This window comes from Leucopleurus acutus (assembly GCF_964270905.1).
Source record: "Leucopleurus acutus genome assembly, chromosome: 5".
NCBI classification, from domain to species: domain Eukaryota; kingdom Metazoa; phylum Chordata; class Mammalia; order Artiodactyla; family Delphinidae; genus Leucopleurus; species Leucopleurus acutus.
In genome coordinates this window covers 65,626,378-65,646,898 of record NC_139147.1, presented here as the reverse complement: position 1 = coordinate 65,646,898, position 20,521 = coordinate 65,626,378, and the positions used below count along the sequence as shown (strand labels likewise).

The following is a 20,521-nucleotide window of genomic DNA, read 5'->3' as shown; positions in this document are numbered from 1 at the left end:
TCTGCCCATCACTTGGCAGGCTTGTTTTTTGAAATTTAACTTAATTTTTGAATATGTAAAACAACTACAGAGTTGAAAAGTTAAAATTATATAAAAAAGTGGTCTCAGAAAAGTTTTGCTTTCATCCCTGTTGCTTCCATTCTGTTCCACACCCCCACTGTCTCCTGTGGACAACCATTTTTACCAGTTTCTGGTTTATTCTGCCATAGTTCATTTTTGCATATATAAGCAGATACTTGTACCATATATTTTTTATTCCCCACCTTTATTACACAAATTATAGCCTGTGATTTATACTATTCCATGTTTTGCATTTTTTTTCACTTAAGAACATATCTTGAAATCTATGCCATATTAGTAATATAAGTAGGTTAACTGTTCTTTAGGATGTGGGCTAGTTTGAGTTCCTGTCAAAGTAGAGCCTGAGCCAAGGTCCTGGCAGCAGGTCGCTTATTTGAAAGGTGGTCCCAGGAAGGAGTGAGGAGGTGAGACAGTGATGGAGGAAAAATCAATAAGTGGTTACCACAGTGAGCAACCAGAACTCAGTCCCTGGTGACCCTCTGAAGAACCACGAGGAATGTGCCCCATACTTATTCCACCGAAGGGTGTACGGCTGGGGCATTAATCCCCTGACTGCCATCTCCTATTGGGTGAGAGCTGCCTCAGTTAACTCTCCATATACTTCTGGGCTTTCCTGAGCAAGGGCTGGGTGATTTCCTCCCTTCAGAAATAGCCCCGAGGCAGAAAACCAGAAACACAAGGCAGACACTTCAGATACAGTGCCTTCCGTGTGCAAACTGTCCCCCGCAGATGAACAAGAGTTTGAGGAAATGGTGCCGGGCCCACAAAACTATGGACTCCATGGGACTCAACTGTGAGTGATGCACCTTAGTTATTCAATCCATCTCCTAAAGGTGGACATTTGGATTGCTTCCTGTTTTTTGCTATTACAAATAATGCCGTGACGTGCATACACATTCTGTACTTGTGCAGCTATTTATTTAGAATAAATTCTTGGAAGTGAAACTTCTGGGTAAAAGGGTAATGCGTCAGTGATTTTTTTTTTTAATATTTTTTTCCCATTTTACTAAGAACTCTTAGTTGGATGTTTGCCAGTGTCTCTTTTTGTAAAGCTTAGGGTCTTCCAGTCATTGACTGTGGACTCTTAAAGTGAGGAGTGGAGGAAGGGTCTGCGTGACATGTGAGCTTGTTCAGATCACTCACTGTCCTGCTCAAAGCCCTCCTCACTCTGGCTCAGCCACACATTCCCTCTTCTCCAATCCCCTGCGTGACACTGAGCAGACCTGCTACCCCTGACAGGCCTTATACTCCCCTGCTCTGGTCCTCCCTGAGACTCGACTCTAACCCAGTCTTCAAGACGCTAACCTAATAACACCTCTTTTGGAGCCTCCCCAGACCACGCTCTCCTTCCCTCCACTTCCTGCAGCACTCACTGTAATAACCTGTGCGGTGCCAAGCCATCAGGTTACCATTTTCTTTTCACTTGTATGTGGTGCCCATCCCTGGGTTAAGTTCCTCAGGACAGAGGCAGCATCTATGTCTAGAAACTATCTTCTAAGGGCCTAGGAGTCCAATATATATGGTTGCTGGATACTTGTAAGCTATAAAAGAGTCTCTGTAGCTCAGAAGGGAAGGGCATTGTCAGGTTCCCAGCATGGGATGCTTTATGCATGAAGTGGGTGACCATGGAGACAGAGACTCCTAACGTCCCCTAGTATCCATTCTCTTCCTCATTTTGAAATAGAACCTTCCCTGCCGCTCAGGTTTCGCTAGGTACCTGGCCAGCCAGCCAGCGATGCTTCTCAGCCTCCCTTGAAGGTCAGCATGGCCATGTGAGTTACGGCAGATGGGATGGAGGTGGAAGTGATGGGTGCAACCTCTGGGTCCACCCTTAAGTGGAAGCTGCTTGGGCGCCTCCCCTGGCCCCCTTCCCACAGGCAGGAATGTGATGGTGGGGGGTTGTTGCACTCACTTTGACCACACAGGCAGAAACAACACCCCTGGGGACGACTGAAGGGACCTGGGACCCCAGAGCATCTCCCCGAGCGCATCCACCTACCTCTGGTATGCAAGATAGAAATCAACTCCCATCTTGTTTGAGCCACTGTGTTTTGTTCTCTATGTGACAGCAGCTTGGCCTGTACCTTAACTAACAGAACCATGGGTTTATGAGATAGGCAAAACATATTTTTGTAGGTAGACTCCTGTTTCAGATGCACTAAAATATAACTATTTAAAAGAATTCTTTTGTACATTCCTCAGAAGAAGAATGAGGCAACTCCTAATATCTCTTAGGGTAATTCTGGAGTTTGACTGATCAGGCCTCCTTAAATTTATATGGTTACTCTGACCTCCCTCTAATAAGCATTTCTAGAAGGGGACCCAGAGAGCGTTAGTTGTAGCTTGTAAGTCAGCCCTTTTAGAAGGATCCAGTTTGTGGTCCTTTCCCCCCCCCCCAGCCCCCCAACCCAAGGATGGAGGTTACCAAGACGTAGTCTTGAATCACATAGAAGTCAGACAATTAATTACTATGACTAATTGAATAATCCTTTTTTTTTTTTTCATTCAAAGCGATCAATGACCTAACTTTCAACACTTTAGTTATAATGCAATACTTACTTGGTATCTCTTACTTTTTGGGTTGCACTGGAATTTTGCCTAGTTTAGCCAAAAGTAGAAGAACGGGTTTGAGCAGAGTGACTAAAAATTTAAATCAGGTAACCTGGAAAATTGTCTTTAATTCTATTTCTTTTATCTATTGCTACCGTACAAAAGAAAGAAAAAATAATTTATTAAGGAAGGTGAAGTTCTTCATTTGGAATAATTATGGAAGAAGGTAAGTAACCTACGAGAACCTAACTCCATCAGAGAGAAAGGTGAGGGGCCCTCCGCTGTCGCTGAAACTTTTGGCATCTCCCTCTGGCCATTGGTCCTAGATCCACGTGGCTGCCTCCTACAGGGTCCCTTGTTGTGCCCTGGCTGCCACTAATCACAGTCAGGGAAGCAGACTGGAGTCTCCATCAGTGTCTTTCCGAGACCAATTTGATACAGATTGGGTATTCTGAATTACCGAGAGAAGGAAGGAGAGAGGGAAAAAAAGTAACAGACTGTCTGCCAAAGACCCCTTGGGGCCTTGGGACTCTCTCTTTTGGAAAGGACAGCCAATCACATAACAGCCTTTGGAAACACTTTTTTCGTCAAAGGCTGCACTTCCTCTTCTAACCCTCACTCTGTTCCACCCACAGCAGCCCGTGGAGCATTCTCCAGACAGGGCATCACTTAATTCCCCTACGTTTTTGCTCCTCTTGTGCCCCATCCTGAAGGGAAGGGGGAGGGGAAAGGGACTGATGTTCACTGAGCATCTTCTGAGGGCCACACCCTGAGCAGGCATTTCATGAATATTTTCCCATGCGGACCTCATCCCAGCCCTTGAGATAGGAGCCATCCCTGCTTTGCAGAAGAGAAACAGGCTCAGAGATATCAACCAGCTGTCACACTGCCCCAAAGTGGTGAAGCTCGGATCTGAATCTGCCCAGCTGGGGTCCAAAATCTATACACTTCTCACAACAGTCAGCACCTCTCAGCCCATAATGCCCTTTTCCATCTTTTCTGCATTCGGAAGTCCTACCCATTTATGAAGGCCCAAATGTCACCACTTCTGAGAAGTGTTCCTGGAATCCTCCTGAGAGGGCTGCTTCTTTTAGATGCCACTGAACTCCTTTCTGAACACCCCTTTCATGATACTTTGGGTACTTACACTCTCCCTCATTCAAAAAGCCCAAAGGAGCACATATCCAGACAAAACTCTAATTCAAAAAGATACACGCACCCCTACGTTCATAGCAGCACTGTTCACAATAGCCAAGACATGGAAGCAACCTAAGTGTCCATCGACAGAGGAATGGATAAAGAAGATGTGGCACATATCTACAATGGAATACTACTCGGCCATAAAAAAACACAAAATAATGCCATTTGCAGCAACGTGGATGCAACTAGAGATTGTCATACTAAGTGAAGGAAGTCAGAAAGAGAAAGACAAATACCATACGATATAACTTATATGTGGAATCTAAAATATGACACAAATGAACTTATCTACAAAACAGAAACAGACTCACAGACACAGAGAACAGACTTGGGGTGGCCAAGGGGGAGGGGTTGGGGGAGGGATGGAGCGGGAGCTTAGGTTTAGTAGATGTAAGCTATGATATATAGGATGGATAACAACAAGGGCCTACTGTATAGCACAAAGAACTATATTCAATTTCCTATGATAAACCAAATGGAAAAGAATACAAAAAAAGAATGTGTGTGTGTATATATATGTGTATAACTGAATCACTTTGCTGTACAGCATAAATTAACACAACATTGTAAATCAACTATACTTTAAAAAAAAAAAAAAGTCCAAGGGGGGTGTTAGGCTACTTCCACAAGCTGACCCTGTGCTGCAGGTGGGTGCAGAGTTTCAGTTTCCCTTCCTAGTTTGGAGCTTGCTGGGGGAAGGGATTGCATCTTAACAATCGTTTTAACTCTACAGCCCATAGCAAACACGCGAGGGATCATGGCAGAATGCTTAAAAGCATGGATTTTTAAAAATCTGGATTAAAATCCTGGCTTGTACACTTCCTTGCTATGAGCCCTCGGGCAAGTTAACAGATTCCTCTCTAAGCAAATGGGGATAATAATAACTACCTATACCTCATGGAGTTGTGGTGAGAAGAAATGCAATAATACATGTAGAACACTTAGGACAGTGCCTGACACCATGATAGGTGATCAGAAAAAGCTAGCTTATATTAATTTTTATTTTTGTGTATGGTGTTGGGGTGTGTTCTAATTTCATTCTTTTTTACATGTAGCTGTCTAGTTTTCCCAGCACCACTTCTTGAAGAGACTGTCTTTCTCCATTGTATAGTCTTGCCTCCTTTGTCATAGATTAGGTGACTATAGGTGCGTGGGTTTAGCTAATATTAATTGAAATAGAAATATTCTTAAACCACAATGAGCATTTATTGGTTTGTCTCTCAGCCATCCTTTCCTCTGAGGTTCTCATTACTTCCCTTTTGTGTGGCTCACAGTTGGTTGTTGGTTCTCACTCCAGAGACGGCCCAGGGACTCTCGCTTGGCCAATCTTAGAATACTATTAGTCTGGCAACAGTGACTGGTCCAAGGCTGGGCATGTGGCCCAAGCAGGCCCAAACACAGAGTCCTCCCTGTGTTTTTTTTTTTTAAAGGAAATTGGGAGGAGGATGCTCTTTCTCACCGCTAGGGCCGCTAGCCGTGTTCTCTGCAGATGTGAGGTAGAAATGTGGGATGGGTGGATTGTGTCTGGAAGAGTTGAGTCCCCAGTTCCAGCTCTGCATTCCATTCTGTGAGCTTTCCCTCCTGCCTTACATTTACTGAGTACTTGCTGTGTATTAGACCCTGTTCTGATAGCTTTACATCTATTAACTAATTTAATATTCACAACTTAATACTAACATTATCCCTATTGTACAGATCAAGAAGCTGAGGCATGGAGTGGTTATGTTAACTTGCTGAAGATTGTACAGCAAAATGGCTGAGCCTATACTTGTACCAGGCAGTCTGGCTCCAGAGCCCGCAGTCTTAACCACTTCACTACATTGCCTTGCAAACTCTGTTTAAGTCTGGTTTTTCCTCTCTTGCAATGGAAAGAGACCCTCTCCCTTACTTTACCTGCAGAAGTCTCAACTCCCAGTGGCTTCTCTTCAGGCCAATCTCCACTCTCTGAGCCCTGGAAAGAAAACTCTTCCAGGCTGGAAAGAGACTGTAGCTCCTTTGGGGGGGTTCTGCATGGGGTGCTGTTGGTGCTGATGACAGCTGACACACGGAGTGGCACGGACACAGCAAAGGGCTTGGAGATGTTCAGGGCCTTGCGCTGGTGACGGGGAGAGGGCTCCATCTGGAAGAGGCTGCTGGTAAAGACAGATTTGCTGGGGCTGTCGTTTGAGGTGTAGAACATACCCAGCATCTTCGGGGCTGTTTGCTCGCTCTCGGGATCCTCGATGGGTCGGAACACCTTCAGCTGCTCAGGCGGGGCCCGGGCCTGAGCGCCCTGCAGCTGGCTTCGGTCACTGCTCACGTCAAAGCCCCCCTCGGCCCCCGCCGGCATCCCCTCCTGGCCCCATTCGCCCTCTTGCTTGCTGAGGTCACATGAGCTGCCAGTGCTAGTCGAGTGCATTTTCGCTGCTGGAATGAAAAATCCACCAGTGGTGACTGTTCGATTGAAATTTCCTTTGGTTTCTTTCCCTAGTGAAAAAGCAAACAAACATGGTCAGCAGCCTGAGCACACACATCACTGAGCAGCCTTCCAGTAAGGGCAGGCACACAATACTTGAATATTGGAAAGGCATATTATGATAATAAGGGCATAGCTATCCTAATAAAGACAGGTACATACCATTTGGTTGACAAGAGGAAACATCTCCCTATGTGCACAGAATCTTGTCATAATGCCCTGATAGAACCATTTTGTTGTATCATATGTATCTGTTTTAAACTTTGCAGGTAGAGCAGTTTCCAAAAGACAGACACTGCTGAAACTGCTGAACAGAGCAGTCATCCACCAAGCATTAAATGTAGATCATGAAAAAATAAAAAGAAGGTGGGAGATGACAGAATGATGTTTGCTCAGAATGAAGATAAAAAGGCCAAAATAACAGAATCTTGTTTCATTTTAAAACTTTAAAACTTATTGTTTTAAGTCTTCTCTGGCAGATGGACCCAAACAGGGGTTTGATTTCCCAGCAAGGAAACAAATGCTGTTCTCAGCTAGACCTTTTTGCCTTTTCCCAGGCTTCCTCCTGCTGATTCAGAGGATGAGAAACTAGAAATGTAAATTAACTAAATGTTAGAAAGCACAGTTGTGAGGAGTGAGTTCCTGACTGACTTAGAAGTGAAGGCAAAGAAGAGAAAAAAATCTGTGTGTGAAATAAATAAGCTGGGAGACAACAACTGAATTGCCAGGGATCTGGAAAATAATTCCCAACTAGGCACTAAGTGCTACATCTTAGGTAACATTAGGTTTAAAATTCTTAGGAACCACTCTGTAGGAGAAGTGTAATTATCTCCCTTAACACGTGAGGAAACCGAGACTTGAGAGGTTAGATAACCTGCCCAATGCCCACGGAAGTGGTGACCTAGCTTTTAGTGTCTTTTTTGTTTTGTTTTTTAGCTTTTGAAATATTAAATCCTGCCAAACTGGGCAAGAACTGCCCCCAAGAGGTTTCAAAACCAAGCAAATTGATGAATATAAAGGTGAGAAAATGCTAAAAGGATTGAGCCAGCTTAAAAAGATCTCATTGAATATTTTACAAGTTTAGTATTATTTTTTGAAAGTTGTTCTAAAGATTTTCTGTTTTGTTTCAGGCTGCCTCATTTATCAAAGAGCAACATACCTTGTATTAAAGGGATTCGAAAGTCATGGTACAATCATGGGGGAGTTTAAACAGTCTGCTGCTAGGGAAGCCCTGTGTATTGCCAGTTGTAGCAGTGCTTGTTGGCTGCTTAACAAAAACAGAAGCAAGGGCTACAGGCAAGTCAGCCCTTAAGGCTGGAGCTGTAAGAACTAACATGGTGAGGTGCCGCTTTGGTGATGGGTGTAACCTGGCATGCAACTGTATGTACATCTGCTCCAACCAGCAATGACCAGCTACGTGCCAGGCTGGTGCCTGTCAGTGTTTATTGATGAATGAAGGAATGAATGACTCTACCAACTCAAAATCATGACTTGACAAACACAATGAAGCTAATGCCTACAGAAACACCTAAATTCAAAACTCTTCTTTATGCCCCAGGGGGAGCCTCTTCTGCCTTAGTTTTCAGGTGTTGACCCTTTACCTGGCTCAGGATTGAATGCAAGGAGGCTGCTGTCTCCAGCTGTGGAGTAGGGGAGGTTACTGCAAGGGCTGTGTGCGCCCCTTGAGTTCCGGAAAGTCAGGGAGGGATCTGGGCCTGGGGGCTTGTGTGTGGCCATGACTGGAGCTGAGCAGGGTCTGCGGTTTAGGAAGGCAAGTCTGGTGTGGGAGCGCCAATCTCCCAGTTGTAATCCCCAGTTCCAAATCCAACTGAAAAATCTCACCTTCCACGGGCACTGAGCACAGCGAGTCCATGCTTTTAGCTGGTCGGATAGTAGCCTTTTCCACTAAGGACAAAAGAAGAAATATCCCTGATGAATGTTTGTTCAGAGAAAGTGTTTAGAACAATAGGTCAGGCTGTAAGTACAAAAAAGAAATTTCTTTAGGAAAGTTTTTCAAGTATTTATAATTTTCCCCTTTGGAAAACATTCCCCACTCCACCTTAGATGTTCCTACTTTCTTGGTGGGACTGACCTTATAAAAATAGGGCATTTGTAGATCAAAGGTTTATTAACATTTTACAGATAAAGGTAAGTTACAATTTTGTCACATAGCTATTAGCAAATGAGGAGTCCTGAACCCGATTTTATTGTACAGAAAAGGCTCAACGATTCATCCATGGAGTAGAATCCATGGGGCTCTAGGCAACCCCTCCTATGTGACTAGGCCAGAGAGCAGGATTCTCGGCTGCAGCCACATCGCTCAACACCCAGGAATTTGGTACAACAGGTGAGAGAGAGCCCAGGGGTACTCTTCTCCCTTTCTCCCATGTGTCACCTTTCTCCACGTGCAGCTCTGCTCCTTGATGTCTGCAGCCTGGTTGCTCCTCCAATGCTCTCACCCACCAGCCTCACCCTGGAGCAGATCCCAACCAAATGAACCTTCTTTGAGCACCTGCTGTGTGCCTGGTGGATGCTATGCATCTTTGTTAAGCCACCCAAGTAGGTTTTCAGAAGATTATGGTTTAAATAAATAAAAACTTATTATTTCAGGCATAGGCTTAGGCACTTTCACAAACATCATCATGTCTTTTCAGGAAGGCTTCCAGGGCAAACTTGCTAGGAGGGGAGAGGGGGCAATTTAGAAGCTGACCGGGAGCTCCAGGACTTGTGGCTTTAAGGTAACTCTGGATCCAGGCAGATCTGGCTTTGAATCCCAATTCTCCCACTTTTGGGCTGTGTGACCTCAGAGAAGCAACTTACCTTTTTGAAACTTCAGTTTTTTGGCATGAAAAGGAGGAACAGTAGAGCTGTTGTGAGGATGAAATGAGTAGTGCATGTAAAATAGGTTGCATTAACCTAGAATAAATGCTCAAGAAGAAGTAGCTATTGTTTATTGTTGTTGATGTTATTCAAGATAAACTAGGGCTCAGCAACAAGGGTAAACTCAGGAGACGGTTCTAAAAGAAGCACTCAGTGTTGGCCCTAACCCAAATCGTGCCCTAACTCACACTTGCTTTGTCCCTCTTTTAAAGATCCTTTTTTCCTTCTTGCTCCAAACCCTGCTCCTTCTGAGAGGCTCTGAATTAGCCCCTTGGCATCCCAGGCTCTGGGCTTCTCTCTGCCTGGGTCCCACTGGGCTCTGGAAGGACACAGCAACGTTCACCCAAAGCCTTGGTGACGCCAAGATTGCCTTCCACCTCCTTACTTCCAGAGGTAAGCCAGAATTCTCATTCTTGGAAGACTGACTATTCCCACAAGTTTACAAAATGACTTTCTTTAACATCTTTATTGGAGTATAATTGCTTTACAATGGTTAGTTTCTGCTTTATAACAAAGTGAATCAGTTATACATATACATATGTTCCCATATCTCTTCCCTCTTGCGTCTCCCTCTCTCCCACCCTCCCTATCCCACCCCTCTAGGTGGTCACAAAGCACCCAGCTGATCTCCCTGTGCTATGCGGCTGCTTCCCACTAGCTATCTATTACAAAACGACTTCTAAAACTGCCTGGCCAGCCTCCCTTCATTCGCGTATTCTTTTTTTTTTTTTTTGGCCGCACCATGCGGCTTGCGGGATCTCAGTTCCCTGACCAGGGACTGAACCCAGGCCATGGCAGTGAAAGTGCCGAATCCTAACCACTAGACCACCAGGGAACTCCCCATTCGTGTATCCTGAGACAAGATTTTGCCTTTGTTTTCCAAGAGCTGCATTTCTTGGCCTTCCTCTGGGTTTCATGTATCACCCTTCAGGGGTAGTGACCAGGTGACGCTGAGTGTCACGGAGGATGGGTAAGCGATCTGGTTGCAGGGCCATCAGTGTTCACCTTTCCTGCTGGACCCTCATTCTGACAACACAGCTCCTTCTGGTCCTGGTGGCCACAGTAGCTGCTTTTGGGAACAGTCAAGAATTCCCTGGCTCCTTGTCTGGATAGAAACTAAGCACTCAGACATCCTTGGCCTATGACTACACAATCGTCCTTGGTATTTTGGGGGGACTGGTTCCAGGACCGCCACGGATACCAAAATCCATCTGTGCTCAAGATCCTTATGTAAATGGTGTACTGCCGTCGGCCTTCCCTATCCACAGGTCCTGCATTTGCGGATATGGAGGGCTAACTGTATTTAGATTATACTTTTCTGTCTGGCACCTTGGCCTCATGGAAATGCATCCACCAGTTTTCTTTGAGTCCTTGGGTTCCCCTCTCTTGGTTTATCTCTAAGGCATTATTTCCCTACTCAAAGGAGTTCACTCTGGAGGGTTCCCTGGAATCTTCCTGTTTGATAATATACAAATTCCAGTACACCAGTGTCTGGGAGACTCCAAAGTTTATGCATCTCCATTCAGTCAATACCCAAGTTTTTCTTATCCTTTAGTATTTCCTATTTCTGTTCCATTTTCTAAACATGGTTAAACATACCTTCACCTGCCCCCGCACCAAAAAACACCCCCAATACTATATACATGGTGAATCAATTTTTAAAATGCTCTTAAATATGGAGTTTTAAAAAAAGATTTTAAAAATTATTTATCAATAAATATGTTAATCCACTGATTTCCTTTTTTCACACGCATATTTCAACGAATAGCAAGCCCACGTGCCATTTACGGTGACCATGCTGGTGGGTTATGACCAGAAGGCTCCCCACTCCCTACCCCCCAGTCTTTAGCTTCTAGGGATCCAGCAACACTCTTCTGGTGAAAAGCAGTCACTCGGGCAGTAGTCAAGGTCACAGAGAGCCACTTATATTGACGCTGATGGTTCTTTAATTTCACCCCTGAATTCATCAAAATTTCACCCCTGAATTTCATCAAAATTCAGCCAGTTTGATGAACTATCTCTGATTAGCTTATTCATGAGATAGCAGTGGTTTTCAACACCGGCTGCATATCAGAATCACCTGGGGAGCTTTTTAGACATTACCAGTACTCTGAGTTCACCACAGAACTCCTGAGGCAGAGCTGCTGTGGGTGTGGACCATACTCTATGGGTGATTCTGAGGTGCAGCCGAGCTGAGAAGCTGGCCAGGGACATCCTGTGCATTCTGTGAGTTTACCGCTGTTTGATCCAGCACCTGGGGCTTCTTCCTTTTGAAAACCACAAGGGGGTAGAAATCTTCATAAGTCAAGATCAAAGAAAATCATTTAATCTATTTTTACTTGATTGTTTTGTTCTATTTTTTTTAACTTTTTGTTACTCGGGGAACCTTTTTCATTGTGTCACTGATTCTGTAACTGAAGGGCTCTCTGACGTGCTTCAGCAAATCTGTTATTAGATCAGGGGTTTCCTGCCAGGTACTCCCCCTTAAATTCTCCTTTGAGAATCCTAATTTCTGATTTGTATCTGCTTGACCATACCTATAGCAACCTGCCCTCTTCACCTGGCCATCTTGCCATTTTGTGAAAGACGTTTTTCCCTATATAATGAATATTGTAGATGCCTACCCAGAATCCATTTCCCTTTCCCCTTCTCACAGAGCCCTGTACATCTTGGGTGCATCTCATTCCTCACACAGGGGTGTAATGCCATTCTTCATGCCAGTGATTGGTTCAGGAATCCAGGCCTAAGCCAATCAGCACAGGGCACTCCCGTAGCCATAGGGATTGACCCATGTGACTCAGTGAAGGCTACTATTGTGGGGCGGAGGGAGGGGGGCAGACAGACTCTTAACTGGGGTTTCCGGGAAAGAAGGGTCCCTGCCCTTAGGAGCAAGCTACCAGAAATGATCTTCTTTCTCCTTCTGGATATAGTGAGAGTCAAAGGTAAAGCCTAGAACTATTGTAGCCACTTTGTGGAGGAAAAGGAAACCAGTCTGGGGATAAAGCTGACCGACAGAGGAGGGCATAGCTGAGGAAAACGCGGAGAAATGGAGACAGAGCCACTGTACTAAACCACCCCTGAGGCCTTCCCTACATCTGGATGTCCCAATAAACTCCCTCCTTGCAGAAGCCAATTGAGTTGGATTTGTCGTTACTTACAGCCTAAACCACTGTACTTGCTATACCCTGTGACATCCCTCATTACTCCAATAGGTCAATGTGACAATTTCTAACATCTGTGCTTTATGATCCTTGGAGTACAATTATCACTGGGCTTGAGGAAGGTCCTTAAAAATATTACCTCATTTTTTCCTATTGGCATTAGTTTTTCCTCATAAATCTTTATTACTAAGAATTTCAGGGGCTTCCCTGGTGGCGCAGTGGTTGAGAGTCCACCTGCCGATGCAGGGGACACGGGTGTGTGCCCCGGTCTGGGAAGATCCCACATGCCGCAGGGCAGCTGGGCCCGTGAGCCATGGCCGCTGGGCCTGCGCGTCCGGAGCCTGTGCACCGCAACGGGAGAGGCCACGGCAGTGAGAGGCCCGCATACCGCAAAAAAAAAAAAAAAAAAGAAAAAAGAAAAAGAATTTCATACATTCAGAAAAGGTGAAGCCCTCTAAACCTAGGTTGACATTTTGCCACATGTCTGCTGTATCTATCTCTTTTTATCTATCTATCTACCTACATACATATGTTTTGCTGAATCATTTGAAAGTGAGTTTCAATATTTTGACACTTCATCCTTAAATACTTCAACTTTAGCATATGTCTCCTAAGAACCATCAGCACACTATGAGAATGTACTATTCTTCAATATCATCTAAAATCCAATCTATTTGTCCCCCAAATTATCTTTTGTAGTCCTTTTTCTTTTCAAACTAGTATTCAATCAAGTTTGCTCATTACATTTGTACATTTAACTTTTACTACTTGCTTTCATAACAATTGCCCTCATTTTTAAACAATTATGCTTTCAATTTATAACACTAAAAGTCTTTGTGGCAAATTTCTATGGCCTCCGCTTTCTGACACAATATTCAGCCGGACTGGTTATATTCCCCATTATACAGTGGTTCCCTCAGTTCCCTCCTGCATCAATTCCTATTCACTACTCAGATATAATTCCCACAGGGCAGCATTCCTATTTAAAAATCATGACCCTGGGGCTTCCCTGGTGGCGCAGTGGTTAAGAACCCACCTGCCAATGCAGGGAACATGGGTTCGAGCCCTGGTCCGGGAAAGTCCCACATGCCGTGGAGCAACTAAGCCCATGTGCCACAACTACTGAGCCTGCACTCTAGAGCCTGTGAGCCACAACTACTGAGCCCTTGTGCCACAGCTACTGAGCCTGCACTCTAGAGCCCGTGAGCCACAACTACTGAGCCCACGCACCACAACTACTGAAGCCCACGCACCTAGAGCCAGTGCTCTGCAACAAGAGAAGCCACCTCAATGAGAAGCCTGCACACCACAACGAAGAGTAGCCCCCGCTCAACACCACTAGAGAAAGCCCACGCACAGCAACAAAGACCCAATGCAGCCAAAAATAAATTAAATAATTTAAAAAATAAAAATCATGACCCTCACCCTGGGGGAAAAGGGACAGATATTCCTTACAGTAGAGTTCAATTAATAAATGTAGAAGGAATGATGGAAATGGAGAATAACCATTTGGCAAACACCACAGTAATAACTGTTGCAGGCAAGGACCACTGATGGATGTTAAAATGCATGGATGAAAGTATGATGAAAAAAGGATATTTGCATAGTCTGAAAATACCTCCCACAAGATACTTATTAATTGCAAAGGAAAAAAATAGTAACGTTACAGGGACAAACCTTGTAGATAGCACTTTAACCAAGTGCTCAAAACTGACATCACCAACAATAAAATATTGACTTCATGTGCCCCCTGATATGACACATTGAGACATAACCTCAATCTAACCATGAGAAAACATCAGACAATCCCAATCTGAGGTATATTCTACAAAATAAATGGCCAAAATTCTTCCAGAGTGTCAAGGTCAGAAAGACTGAGGGACTGTCCTAGGTTGGAGGATTAAGGAGGCATGACATCTAAATGCAATGCGGGTTCCTGGACTGGATCCTGGACCAGAAAAAGGACATCAGAGGGACAACTGGCCAAATACAAATAACGTCTGCAAATTATTTAATAGTATTATATTGATATCAATTTTTTGGTTTTGATCATTGTATTACAGTTATCTAACATGTTAACATTTGGGGGAGCTGTGTGAAGGGTCTACAGGTTCTCTGTGTACTATTTTTGCAAATTTCTTGTAAATCTAAAATTATTTTAAAAAACCAAAAAGACTCTTCAGTTAATTTATAAGTTTCTCTTTCAGGGTTAGTGAATTTGACATAATCAAACCAAAGACTTAAGAAACAGAACTGAAAAAAATATATATATATATGTATCTTATAAATATAACTGCTATTGATTCTTACCTGAGAGCCTCTGTCCTCTCACAAATACACTCCCATTTCTACTCAGCTTTGATTTAGAGTCTGATCCAGAACGTCCCAGGTTAAATATTGATTTCCACTTCTTTGATTTACTGGAGAGCTTTCTTCTAAAGGAGCCAAGCCACAGGGGGTTAGTTTGGTAACTAGCTATTTCAGTGGGACTTTTAAACTAAGAAGGAATACCCCAAACATGTTCTTAGTTATGAACAGCTCTGACATACCAGGAAATTTCTCTCTAAAATCCAAGTTGAGCCTGACTCTCACCCTGTCTGGGGATGCCCATGATGACCAAGCTAGGTTTTCATGAGTCAGAGTGAAGGACCACATTCCCCAGAGGAAGGGACAAAGATGTGCTATTACAGGCAGGGGAGGGGGCAAACAGAGACAGGGGTTGGTGGCAGACTCAGAGGTCACAAGCAACCACAGTTCTGAGAATTCTGGTAAGCAGTTCAGTCCTGGGTTATCAAAGATACTTATTTTTTTACAGGAGTAAACACTAAAGGCCAGAGACCTCAGTCCTGTTATGCTCCTCGCACTGCAGCCACACTGCTGGGACATCCACAGGCGAGGAGGGGGCTGGGGTAGACTTTAGTGGACTGGAAAGGGGGTGGATGAGAAAGCAACTTAGAAGAGAGCCTGGCCTGGGAGAGTTGCAGGCTGCTGGATGTGGTCAGCGGTCACTGCAGAGAAAGGCAGAGGGTAGTCACTGTGTTTCTGGCTTTGTCTCTCCTTTCTCTGATGAAGCAGGGAAAGTTGAGTGCTAGACTGGGCCAGAGGGCCTGGTGCCACCAGGGTTCATCACAGAGGCCCTGCCTGGCTCTAGCCGGCCTTGCTATCAGACTTCATAAAGTTCCAGGATGAAACCCTGCAACCTGTGGGCCCCACAGAGGACCTTTTCTCTGCAGGGTTCTCATAGAACATCCAGGTCTCAAGCACAGCATGATTTTACAATCCATCAGAGACAGATCTGCAGTGCTTAGTGGTTTCTATTGGATCTGGCCTGATGTTTTCAAGCACTAGGCCTTGGGGTGGGTTTTACATAATCGCATACCTTGAGGTATGGTATAAAGGCACAGAAAAGTGAACTTGGTTGTCCTTCAGAGGAAGTCTTCCTGACCCCTGAGTGGAAGTCTTATTCTCCAGGGATTTGGGGGGGGGAGGGGCAGTGGGGATCAGTCTTTCAAAACAGAGAGAGAGAAAGAGAGAGAAAACCATCCATGCACTTCAGGACGTAGAGGGGTTTCTCGCCAGGTGAGTTCCAGGTGCCCTTCCCAGAGCACACAGTGTGACAGGCGCCCCCTACCCCTGTGCCTCCCCAGGGGGAAACAGCCTCGCCATCGTGAGGAGGACACTGATGAGAGGTCTGAGAGGTCTGTTTTCATACCTCCTTTCACTGATGAAACAGCGAGGCGGACACTCTCCAGTGAAAAGATTGCCTTTCGGCTCCTCTACCTACTGTCTGCCTAGGATTTCGGACCCCTGCTTCAGTCACTGCCTCCTTTTTACAGTGGGGCATGGGGCTGGGAGAGGGATGTGTGGAGACCAGGGTTACCACAGAATAAGTGAGAAGGAGAAGGGAGGGAAGATATGAATGAGAATGGTGTTTGTTTTTGGAGGGGAGGGAGGGCTCTAACAGGTAAGAGAGGAGGAACAGAAGCCAGGATGCACGTCCCCAGGTGCCATGTTCCCAGAGGTCTCAGTCCAGAGCGGTGCTCTCTGTCAACTTGCCCTCCGCTCATCCCTACGCCTTCCATAGGTCCCGTGGGAGGTGCAGGGTGGGAGGAGGGGGTCAAGATTTTGTGTTTTGCAACCTTCCTTTTGAAAATGTCAAGCTTATTTTGTCTCAACTAAGGAGTAAAGGGTTTTAGTTCTGATTCTTGACACCTATGAGCCCCACCCACACCATGGTACTAGGGATCTCAAGTTCTCGATGACTTTGGGGCAGCGAGTGAAGGCATCAGCCGCTGGTGAATGTCGTGGAGGCAGCTCCCTTCTCTTCTGGAATGCTTCCTTACCCCCCAACCCAGACCACACCCCCAGCCCATGCTGCCATCACAGCCCTGAGACTCTATGGCTTCCTCCTCCGTCCCCCTCCACCTAAACATCTCCCAGAACTTGGAAGAAGGACACTTACTTGTTGTCTGGTAACTCAAGGACAGTGTGGAAGAGGGTGCCCATGGGAGGGACAATCTCAGGCAGGCTATTCTCTCTCCTTTCCTTCCGGGCAGGGTGATTAGTAGCTAAGCTCCGGGCCTGAGCTTCCTCCAGACTCACCAACTTCATGGGCAGGGAGAGGGCTGGCAACGTCAGGCTCTTCATGATCGGCCGGTTTTCTGTGAAGAGGAGAGAAGAGCTCATAGACCTCCTGGGAGGAAGTCTGGGCACTGGCTCCAGCCAGAGCCCCCATCCACAGCCCCTCCTGACCTCCTGGCAGGGGCTTCTCCTGGGAGTGGTGGGGTCTATCGGGCAGAGACTACACGTGGGGATCTGACAGCCCTCCTGGCTGGACCAGCCAGGGGGCACATAGGGGCTTCAGAAGGCAGCCTGCATTCCTGTACTTTTCAGACTCTTCATTCATTCATGCACACGACAAATATACTGAGCACTTACTGTGGGCCAGAGTGACAGTAGTGGATATTTGCCCCTGGGAACTGCCTAATGCTTTGGTCAGGTGGGAATGTGTGTTCAGCCACAGAGGCAGCCTCACTCATCTAGGGTAGGGCAGGATACTACCCCTCCTCTCCGCAGCCGGAGAACATAGGCTCCAGGGGAATTGAAGGTTGGAGCCTCGACTTTCCTGAAATTACCTAGCCTTGTATCTCTGCAGTAGAAAGACATTTTATGGCTATGCTATTCCCTAAGAGATAAGTGGCTTTTTATTCACTACCTAATCATCTTCAAGTGTATGCAAGCCAATTCTTGTACGTTTTTTTAAAGAATGGAAGTGATGATGACAGATCAATGGTGTCCACGATTATCTCTTTTCTCCAAGTCAATTTTTTTTTTTTTCAAACTGGGGCAATCTTGTACCCCCTGTCTCCAACCAGGGACATTTGGCAATGTCTGGAGACATTTTTAGTTGTCACAGGTGTGTGGGGGAATGCTACTGGCGCCTAACAGGTAGAGGCTAGGGATGCGGCTAAACATCCTACGATACACAGGACAGCCCCTCGACAAGAATTATCCAGTGCTAAATGTCAACAGGGCCAAGGCTGAGAAACTCTGATCTAAGTAAAAACGAAGAGGTCTAAGTTTGCCTCTAAGTATTTTGGCAACCTTGCCAGTTTTCTGTAACTTCGGAAGGGGTAAAGAGACTCAAGGGTAATTTGGACCAATTGACACTAAGAAATCACTTTTGGTATAGGACTCAGCTAATTTTCAGAAAGCACCTCGATAGCACTATTTCTCTTTGCAGAGCATGACCCTCTCTGAGTGAAATAAAACCACTGACAAAAGGCCTTGCAGACAATGGGACTGTATGTGACTCTGGGGCGTTTCCAAGGAGGAGAGAGTGGCCGTCATTCAGCACGACTACAATTAGATAAATCTGTGATCCTAAAGATTTTTCAGTGAAGTTTCCAACTTTAACCCAGTTTTCCCACTGAATCCAAAGGAGATTAAAAATATTTAAATTTAATTGACTCAATATTTGTTCATAGATCCTAGATTATTTATGACTTTTTTAAGCTTAATTATTTATTTACTTAAAACATTAAATCATTCTGGGAGCAACTGGAACAAGAAGAAAAACTAAAGTGCAGGATCAGGAAACCTAGCACCCACCTCTTGCCATGGTTCCAGGCTCCAGTACACTAAGGCCTACTCATCATTTCTGCTTAGATGTTCGATAGGCATCTCCAGCTTTACATCTCCTAACAGAGCTTGTGATTTTTGCTCCTTATCTCGAAACTGGTACCTCCTCCCATCCTCTCCAAATCGGTAAATAGCACCATGGATCACCCAGTTGTGTAAGCCAAACCTGGAGTAGGTATTTTTCATTGATTCCTGTCTTTGATGTACCCCTTCTCCCCCACATCCAGCCTATAAGCAAGTCCTGAAACTCCACCTCCAAAATACATCCTGAATCCAGCCACTTTCCTCCTTTCCACTGCTAACATGCACAGACAGTCCCCAACTTCAGCAGTGCTTCAACTTACAATTTTTCGGCTTTAGGATGGTGTGAAAGCAATATGCATTCAGTAGAAACCGTACTTTGAATTTTGATCTTTTATCAGGCTACTGATTCCGTACAAGACTCTCTTGTGATGCTGGGCAGCGGCAGGGAGCCTCAGCTCCCAGTCAATCACGCAATCACAAGGGTAAACAAGCAGTAAACTTATAACCATTCTGTTTTTCACTTTCAGCACAGTATTCAATAAATGACATGAGCTCGTCAACACTTTATTATAAAATAGGCTTTGTGTTAGATGATTTTGCCCAACTGTAGGCAGGCGCAAGAGTTCTGAGCATATTTAAGGTAGGCTAGGCTAAGCTATGATGTTCAGTAGGGTAGGTGTATTCAATGCATTTTCGACTTAACGATATCTTCAACTTATTGAAGATACGTTTATTGGGACGTAGGTTGAGGAAGATGTAGTCCAGTCCACCATGATTTCTCTCCTGACTTCTGCCATAGCTCCTTAACTGGTCTCCCTGCTTCTAGCCTTTCAGTCTCTGCTCCACATAGCGACCCAGATGCTCAGATCCCGCACGCCCTGTTCAAACACCTCCAGTGCTTTCCCCAGCACAGGGGACAAACCAAACTCTTAGCATGACCGACCAGGACCCTCCATCTGCTTTCCCTCTCTCCTCTTTGCCCACTGACACAGTGGTCTATAAAAATATACAGTAAAATTTTTTCAATGTAGACTCCCACTGTATACACATATATATAGTTGTAAGTTATACATATATACCACTGTATTTGTTTTATGTGTAATAGAAAACATACAGCATCATAGAAATTACAAAGTATACAATAAAATCGATGGAAAAGAATTCTAATAGTTTCTTCCAACACCCATACTTTGGTCTTTGGCGTCCCCTGGGTGGGGCACCCCACTTTGGAGACTGCATTTCTGTAGCTACACGGGCTGACTTTCTGCCACGCGATGAGCTCCTTTCCACCTCAGAGCTTTTACACTCCCTGTTCTCTGTGTTTGGAACATTCATCCGCCAGATCCTCAAATGACTGGTTTCTTTTGTCATTCAAGTCTCAGTTCAAAGATCACTTCCTCAGAGGCCATGTCCACTCTGTACCAAAATTATACCCCCAAGTCATTGACCATCACATTATCCTGCTGTACTTTCTTCCTGGCATTTATCGTCTTTGAAGTGATAATGTATTTATCTGTAAACTTATTTATTGTTTGTCTTTGCAGCCAGACTATAGCTCTATGCAGGGCAGCGGCTTTGACGTTTTGGATACTGTCCCCAGTGTCTGGAACAGTGTCTGGCACATTGGAGGTGCCCAATGCTACATACTTATGTTTTAATAAAACTTGGCATATCACAATCTCTCTGGCCTCACTGCTCTCATCTATCAATTAAAGGTGTTGGATTCTATGACTTTTAAAATCTTTCCAATTTGAAGTAGAACCCTATTTCTAAATCTCAAATTCCAGAGCGTATGACTTATTCCATTTTGTGTAAATATTAAGTATGGCACTGAAGTCAATAAGAATTCATAACAAGGACATTTAAATGAAATGCACTGAATAATAATTATTGGAGACAATCAAGAGTTAAAGCCTCAAGAGGAAATTGGATTTCAATATGCAGGACAAGAGCTGATTAAGGCAATGGTCATAAAAAGAACAGGCATTTCCAGGTTGGAATTAGGAACATCCTTAACACTAACAGTCAT

At 44.8% G+C, this 20,521-nt stretch overlaps 1 protein-coding gene across 1 annotated transcript in view; it reads right to left on the bottom strand.

Moving 5' to 3' along the window:
• The window catches only part of ARHGAP31 (Rho GTPase activating protein 31), a 108,320-nt gene that overhangs the window by 7,702 nt on the left and 80,097 nt on the right, over positions 1 to 20,521 (bottom strand). Inside the window, exons 7-10 of the mRNA XM_082839318.1 lie at positions 16,790 to 16,988; positions 14,638 to 14,762; positions 8,129 to 8,191; positions 5,725 to 6,297 (exon numbers count right to left, since the gene is read on the bottom strand). Of these exons, the coding sequence (XP_082695444.1) occupies positions 5,725 to 6,297; positions 8,129 to 8,191; positions 14,638 to 14,762; positions 16,790 to 16,988 (960 nt within the window). The remainder of the gene's footprint in view (positions 1 to 5,724; positions 6,298 to 8,128; positions 8,192 to 14,637; positions 14,763 to 16,789; positions 16,989 to 20,521) is intronic.